This window comes from Phalaenopsis equestris, unplaced genomic scaffold, assembly GCF_001263595.1.
Source record: "Phalaenopsis equestris unplaced genomic scaffold, ASM126359v1 Scaffold000708, whole genome shotgun sequence".
Taxonomy (NCBI): domain Eukaryota; kingdom Viridiplantae; phylum Streptophyta; class Magnoliopsida; order Asparagales; family Orchidaceae; genus Phalaenopsis; species Phalaenopsis equestris.
In genome coordinates this window covers 55,053-63,816 of record NW_018165148.1, presented here as the reverse complement: position 1 = coordinate 63,816, position 8,764 = coordinate 55,053, and the positions used below count along the sequence as shown (strand labels likewise).

General features: G+C 35.5%; 1 protein-coding gene across 1 annotated transcript; it reads right to left on the bottom strand.

Annotated features, from left to right (window-relative positions):
• Positions 1-2,546: 2,546 nt before the first annotated feature.
• On the bottom strand, positions 2,547-7,782 carry LOC110030374 (uncharacterized protein At2g39795, mitochondrial-like). The gene is made up of 3 exons (XM_020733050.1): positions 7,460-7,782; positions 6,769-7,130; positions 2,547-2,583 (listed from the first exon to the last, which is right to left on the bottom strand). The coding sequence occupies exons 1-3, from the start codon at positions 7,724-7,726 to the stop codon at positions 2,562-2,564; spliced, it is 651 nt and encodes a 216-aa protein (XP_020588709.1). The 5' UTR covers positions 7,727-7,782; the 3' UTR covers positions 2,547-2,561.
• Positions 7,783-8,764: the final 982 nt, after the last annotated feature.

Here is an 8,764-nt window from a genome sequence, read left to right as displayed (position 1 = left end):
TCATCGGGCTTCACCAGCTCACACTTTAACAAAAGTTGCTCAAATTTGTAGTGTACTCCTCTACTAAGAGATCTTATTGTTGTAAGCGGTGATGTCTCCAAAACATCATATCTATTGTGTCATATCTCTCATCTAACCTTGGACCAAAAAGTAATTTTAGTTTTCCCCTCACAATGGTATAAGTGTTACAAATTCTCCCAACATAAAGAAGCATTATTCCATAACTTAAGAGTGGCTAGCTTGACCCTTCTATCTAGTGGGGTGCCCTTATACTCAAATGCACATTCTACTATCTAGAGCTACTCAATAAACTTGTCAGGATCCATGCGAATATTAAAATCCGACAAGTCAATATTCACTCCAATATCCTGGCTTTTCCGTTGATATTTCATGCCAAATCGATAGGGTCACTAGAAATTTCCTAATGAAAGAGATTTGCTTTCTCCTCTCATTCCGGTGACTCACCATTGTGGCTGTGAGTAACCTCATCGGATTGTCTCCTCTCAAAGACGACAAGCCTCTGTCACAGTTGAAGGATTTTCTATTGCATATCCTCCAAAGTAAATTCAGGAACACCTCACTGAGGTTTTCTCCTTGGTATGAGCTCATTTTCTCCCGTTCAGGTTTTCAGTGGACGTAATATTACAAATCAAAAGTTGATTGGGGGCTTAGATTTTAAAGGTAGGTGTCGGGGTGAATTTTGGTGATGTAGGAATGTTGGATTTTAGAAATTTTAGGCTTAGGGCTAGAAATTATGGTAGGAATAGCTAGGGTATTGAGTTGGTTGATGATTTAGGTTCTGTGAATTTTCAGGTAGATGTGAAAACAATAAATACCTAAAAATTTAGAGTTTTCGGGCACGGATATTAGATGATACCATTCTAAAATTGTGATGTGTAAAATGTGATAATATATTTTATATGTTTTTTTTTTAATTTTTTATGTTTTTCTATGGTTAATGTGATGTTATATGCAGTATACATATGAGAATTTAAGACTTGATCAGTTGGAGCACAAAATAAGCAAAATCTAAAAGCAAGCGCCTCGGCATCCATGATTACCGTCTTAGTGCTTGGTATAAGTCTATGAACCCGCAAAACCCAGAGAAAATGACATCCTAGCATCAAGCCAAAAGTGCCCCAACTCCAAAGTGTAGCGCCTCAGCATCATCCAGACGAGCGCCTCAGTGTTTGGCGTAGCTTATTTCAACAAAAAAATATAGAGAGCATTACATGTGCCATTGCTAAGACCCAAGCACTTCTACGCCCAATGCCAGCACTGTCGAGGTACAGGCGTCGGTGCTCCGGTGCTCAAAGCCCTAGATTGAGGATTCAAAATCATGAAAGCCAGCGTAGTCACACCTCTATCAACGCCCAACGCCATCCCATCAACGTTGTTGCATTGCCCACTAACTTAGAGACATTTTGGTGGTATTCTGACGATTCAGTCATTCAGAGGGGGGAGAAGATAAAAGACCAAAATTTCTTCATGAGAGGGGACTCAACTACGACATTATTCAAACTTCTGAAGTCCTCAAGCACAAGAGAGAAAGGGAACCCATGGAGAGAGACTTCCATCACTTCAAGAGGGAATTTTCACTGCATATTTTGAGATTCCACTTGTATGGTTGTAAGTGGGTGTTTGTATTTAGAGAGTGGATTGAGTTGAGAGAAATTGAAAGGGGAAAGCAGATTATAGAAGAAGATTGGCTTAGAGCAAGAAGAAATTTCATCCAAGTGTATTCTTCAATTATCATTTGTCTAAACCTTGTGTTTCTATCAATAAAATTGCTTGTGTTTTCCATATCAATGTGTAGGAACTAAGTTTTTCTCTTCCTTGAATTTATTTTGTTAAAATATTGTTTATTTCATGTGATTTTCATTAAGCATTTGAAAGATAAGTTGATGTGTTAAGCTTTAGAGTTTCATTTATCTTATTACTGATCACGAGAAAATTTAAAATAACTTGTGATATAGGACTATTGATCACAGACTTGAAGAACAAGTAGGCTAACATACAATTTCACTGTGAATAGGAATATTATCATTAGAAAATTACAATCACAGAGGAATGAGAAATCCTGAGAGATTTAACAAAGTTAAGGGGATTTAACCTTAATATGAGACTCCAATGCTTTCTGTGTCTAAAAATAGAGTAAGAAGTATTTGTCCCTGATTTTCAACTACATTAGAATAGACTTTGGTGAATAAACAATGAAATTTCTCAAGATCCAATTCAAAAAAATACTTTCTATATAAAACAAAAACCCCAAAATCAATAGGTATATCTTTTCTTATTTAGAAATTTAAAAGAATCTATGAAAAAATAATAAAACACTTTGAACTAAACTTACAATTAATAAACTAGTAATTAAACTATTTGGATATTAATTCTTGATCTATCGTACGAGGTTTACCTCAAATAAGTTCTCCAGGTTCTTCAATTTGTATGCCTGGTCTCCATCTTATTTTCCTTTTTTCCAATCCGTCCTCTTCCCAGAATCATTCCGACAATTCAAATAAGAGGGTGGGTTCTTTGAAAAGGTGATCTTAACACAATGATTAGATAGACTGGCAAACCTGACTTTACAAAAAAAATCAAAACAGTAATAATAGCTACTTAGAGCCGCATAATTTCTCACCTGGCCCGACGAACAAAAACAGTTCTATGCCCTTTGAAATGGGTTTTCTCTTTCTAAAATTCCTCAATTGATCTCTCTAAAGTTCAAGGTTTTGGAAACAAAAAAGCATGGAAAATATGATCCTAAAAGTGATTTGTAATATTTATATATAAATATTAATGGAGGGCATAACTATAAATATTGGAATTGGTATATATTTAATCGTAACATTAAAAAATCTTTTATATCATCAAATATAGGATTCCAAAAATTATAGAAAAATATTCAATAAATAGAAAATCATGTCTAGAGCATATTGATAAAAAATAGTTTGCAAAACGAATGCTAGATGGACCTGAAAAGCCTACTTTTATAAAGAAGTATTAAATCCTAAAGAAATATAAATCCAACAAGAATAATTTTATTTTCCTCCTTATTATACACAAAAAAATAAGTAAACATATGCTCAAAATAGAACAATTGTGTTCTACAATTTATTAAAAACAATTTGTAAATCGAACATAAAGAAAAAACAGATAAATTATTTGAATATAAAAAGATCAACTTTCATAAGTCAAAATTATCCAAATCAAAACAAATCAAAATCGACGAATAAGTCGAGCATAAAAACAACTCTAAAAACTCTAAGAAAATCAATAAATACAAAATTAACATGAAAAATCTACCAGATCCCAAATCATCTCTCAATAGGTCACCCATCTACTATTGGGACAATCGCAACCCGAAAATGTATGAAAGAAAAAAAAAAAGTGGTAGGTACGTTGTAGGATGAGTAAGGAGGCGAGAGAAAGGATGTTGGCTGAAATTGGGTGTGAAAGGCGACTGAACAGTGGGCTAAAAGTAGAAAACAACAGATTTCATACTGTAAACAGCATATAACAATGAGAGGGACGGTTGTCCTAATAAAAATAGCTGCTCAAAGGTGAGACGATGATGTGTGGAAGATGATGATGGGGATCCCTCATCTATTCCTGAGCAAGATACAAATACACGACTTATAAATGAAAATGATACAACACTCTGGAGAGCATAAAACAAAAAATAAAATCTAACAATCATCAAAAGTCCTTCAAAACATAAAAAATCATATAAATAGTCTCCTCTGAAAAAATAAACCCAATTAGAAATAACAAAACAGGACAGAGCTAAAAAGAAAAAGATTATGGCTAAAATTGGGAATAGTAAAAAGTTAGTAGCGTGATATTCCATGATCGTACAGAACTGTGTGGAGTTTGCAGATCGCAAAAATTCTGTGAAAAAGGGATAGTGGGATCCCGACGCTCATGTGTTACCAATGCCAACAGATCCATATTGGATGTCATCATTATACTTACGCTTCAGGCAGGGCCATATGATCATTGAGGGTATTCCCAAGAAACATGTTTATGATTATTCGAACGCTCTCTCATCCCATAATGTTTTTTTTTAATATTTAAATATTTTTAATTTAAATTTATGGGGATTCATAAGTATAACAGATCCAAAGATAGATATCTTCTTCGGTTTTGTTCAGGCTCTTGAAGAGCCATCTATGCCTTTCTTTTGAGCTGATCTAAGGCAACAATGCTTTTGAGATTTAAACAACCGAGCACTGTGGGGCTGTATGGCGACGGATTTAAGGTGAAATTTAGGCAGGATTTAAGCGGAATCTTGCCCGACGATTATTTTGGACAAAATAAATCCTCTGATGCCGTAAATCAGGATTTCACGGATTCAACGTATATCACAGGTTTAGAAAATCCTATGAATCGGAGAATTTAACTTCACACACTTTGGATTTAAAGCTTAGCTCGATAACCGCTGCGACGCGGCTCAGTAACTGTCAAACAGTTTCACTGGATTTATTGAATTTATTAAATTTGTGTTAGGTAGTCGATAGTGAGCGTAAAATTTGTCGAAAAATCATGACATGAATCTTTTTGATGAAAATTTTATAAGATGGTGGTGAGAACTGCAATGCTCTATGGCAATAAATGTTAGCCTTTAAAAGAGAAGCATAAAACTAACTTATGTGTTGCCGAGATGAGGATTCTTAGGTGGATGAGAGACTTTACACTTGGAGACAAAATGTGAAACGAATATATCCATGATAGGGTTGTTGTAGCTCCAGGCAGTGGCGGACCAGATTAGAGAGTCATCTTAGATAATTTGGTGAAATTAAAAGTCGATCATCTCATGATCCGATTAGGAGAATAGATGCTTTAGATTCAACTTATGTTAAGAAAAGAAAGAGGTAGACCTAGGATGAATTGGGCATATTGTATAAAAAATGGACCTAGGATGACTTGGGCATATTGTATAAAATATGTCTTAATTTATTAGAAGGAAATGAAAATATGGCACTAAATAGGACGCAATGGAGAAAAACGATTCATGTAGCCGACCCCACTTAGTGGGATAAAGGTTTTGTTATTGTTGTAAGATTTAAATATTGTCAAGACTGATAAATGTAAAGTTTCCTACTCATAGTGTATATTAATTTTTTTGCTAGAAGTTTATGTTGTTTGGATGTTTTATCTTGTGAAATTTCAGAAATTTGTGACTTCAATTCCCCTTGAAATGGTCAATTATTAAGTACCTGATTTTATAAGCCGGAAGATAACTACACGTAAGATATGGTAGAGGAAACTTATTTCCTTCGCAAAAACAAATACTATTAAAAGTCAAACCTATTAATATTGATGTTGGAATTTTGTTGCCTTAAACAAATATCAGCAAAAAGTCACAAACCTAACCCTAGTAATCTCTACTTGTCCAAATCTTATTTCAGGGTTATTAAAAAGTTAATTGAAATTTAACTTGCTTAAAACCAACTTAAATTTTGACACAAACAATATTTTGAGCACCATTCAAGAGTAAAAATCAATTTCTAGTTTGAACTGATTATCAAATTTGAATAGCATCGACTCAAAATGAGATGAAATGCATGTATGTAAAACATCATGAATACAAATTATTGTATAGTAATAATATAATGTGTATATATCACAAACTTCTATAAAATTCAACATTAAGTTGAATCAACGCCGGGTAATTTCAGGTTAAGTTGGCTCGACTAAAATTAATTTTTATTTCAAGTCAAGCTCAGCTTAAGCATAAATATTTTTTTTTTATTTTGAATCAGGCTAATCTCGTTAGAACTTGACTCAATATCATCCTTTGTGAGTCAACTCAACAGGTTTATGCTGAGCAAGGGACTAGCTTAAGAACCTTCTTGACATGAAAGGAACTTTACCAGCAAGGGTTAATATAATCTAAGTGGACTATTAATCACCTAAAGTCAAGATGAGTAAACTTTATCAATAGCTAGTTGATTTAGAAATTAATATCACTAAATGATGATTAAAGCAAACTTTCCCTTAATAGCAATTACGGAGTTTAAAGCTTGTTCTGGAATGCTATCAACCATTTTCAGATGAATCTAAATTGCAATGATATTTTAGGCTCATACAGGTTACCTAATATTTTAGGCTTTCTGTTATAGGACTGACCTCAATAATCGTATGTACAAAAAAATATAAAATTTTCAACCAAGGCATCAAGGACTATAGGATATTGAAAATATAAAGCCATTAACTCCAGCGAAGATGCGATATTCAACTCCACATTCCTTCTAACAGCTGGCACTAATTTCCATCCCCTCCTTGACCAAGTAATTTGACTTTAACCTCTGATCTAGCCTATGCAGATCAAAGGCAATATATGGCAACCAAAAGCCTGTTTGTATTTATGGTGTGTATTAAAAAGGCCTGCTAATTTTTTAGGACCATAAGATAGGGATGGAGCATGGGATTATCCTAGAACCAACAAGTATGCAATAGTACCAACTAATGATCAACCTTGTTGGTTCATCAAAGAATAAACTCAAACAGTGCAAGGGGATAAAAGTTGTCAAGCAATACAGTCAATCTGCATATGCAGCTTTCAAATACCAATCAAGGTTTCTTTTTGTAACATTTTTGTTGCTAGGAATCGTAGATACATGTGAGGTATTTCTTATTTTGATAAAGATAAATAAAAAGCTTCGTGCTAATTCAATATGCCCAACTGAATGGGTAGGATAAACAAAAACCACAAGCATAAAAGAAGAGTAGTAGAACTAAACCAAAAGAAAAGAAGAAGATTACCTGAAATCAGGCCCTTGATAGGCAAGCATTTCCTCGTCAGAATCTTTGGTCTCTTTAAAAGACATGCTGTCGATTACAAGCTCATCCGGATAAGCAGTGCAGCAGAACTCCAAACCTTGCCCTCCATTCTTCCTTGCATTTATGATCAATGGAATGCTAGATTGGTTTGGCCTTTCCCTATTTCCATCCTCATCATTATGACCAGCCCTCCTATCGTGTTCAGGCTCCTCTCCAGTCACAAGGCTCGGCATAGAAACCAGAACTTCAATTTTCTCCCCATTGTAGCTTCTTTCGAGGGTGACGGTACTCTTACCTTTTTCGTTTTGAATTTCGAATGGGAAGTCTTCAGGTATTTCTTCCACCTGCAATATTTTAACAACCTAGAATCATCGTTTGGAAGAGCTCCAATCATTACTAGTCCTACAACAATTTTTACTTGTCCCATCTCTAAATAAGGTGGTTCTCTTTCTTGTTGCAAATGTTATCATCCATGGATTACGGCAAAGCTAACAAAGAGAAACCCTTTCAACGCACCTCATACGAAATGGTTAATAACTGGGGAAAGTAAGATGAGGAATTTAAGAATCGACGAAAGAGAGAGCCACCTCATACGAAATGGTTAATAACTGGGGAAAGTATGATGAGGAATTTAAGATTCGACGAAAGAGAGAGAGAGAGATCAAGAGCTTACCCTATCGTGGTCATCGCAGTCATCGGCACACTTAATCTCCGCGTCAATGACACGAAGGAGATCAAAATCGGAAGTCGGCTTATTTGCAGTAGAACAGAAAGAAGAGACGAAGAAGGGAAGTAAGGAGCTATGTTCTCGAGACAAGCGGCTATTAGGAGCTTGGGGCTGGAGGAAGGCGAAGAGCGGAATTTGGAATCGTCTGGCAGCAGCAGCGCCGGCATGAAGGGATCCCGACAAGCGGACGCGTCGGAGAACGGCAGACGCCATTGCCTCTGGCCAATCGGTAAGAAGAGATCGGACTAAACTTCATTAGCAATAAATATTTACATGCCTACAACACAAGAAGTATTTAGATATCTAACACCTAAAATTGGACATTTACATTTATAATACTTTAGTGTCTTAAATTTATGCATAAAGATATGTATTTCACCTTAAAGAAATAGTAATATTGATGCATGCTAGAAAATTCCCAACGGTAGAGTAACAGATTATCGTCTTAAGGTTTATACAAGGATTCAGCACACTCTCAAATTAAAAAAAAAAAAAAAACAACCAGTAAAGACACTAGAAGTTTTTATATTGAATGTCGGAAAGCAAAAAACCACGGTGTCTTGTCTAGTTGAAGGGATCCACTACAAATTAGTGACTATAGTTACAACACCTTGTCCCACAGACGAGAGAGAGGGTTATATTGTCTCTAAAGTTACAAAGTCGGTGTGTGGATGAACATGTCGTCCTGCGGTAGAGAGGATTGCTACAAAGAATAATAGTGAGGGCTTCAATGCACCGTCTTCAAGGTCGGTGCGGTGTCTGAGATGGCTTGTCGCTTCGTACGGTACTTCATTGTAAGAAGTAGGTGGCGGTCGATGGTGATCGGCGATAGCAGGCAGTGGCGGTCGTCGATGGTTGGCGACAGTCGATGACTAGTGGTCGATGAATCGTCACTTTAAAAGTGATGTTGAACTTCTGCTCCTTCAAGCTTCAAGCTCTTCAGGTTTCAAGCTCAACTACCCCTTCAAGATGGGAGTGAACTCTATTTATATAGTCTTAGTTATGATTAATGAAAAAATATGAACCATATGATCGGAAGATCCGAAGAGATCTTCTCGATCAAATGGAGTTTGATGAATATTTGATTGTTTTAACGATGTCGGAATTGAACAATCTTGTGCTCATTGGATTTGTTTTGTCAAGACGCTGGATTCGGCTTTATGTTTATTGATTCAACATTCGTTTGACTTTCCAAATGTCCAGAAAGCTTTCATAAGTGATTTAATGGCTTGATAGGGGTTTGATTTGGTT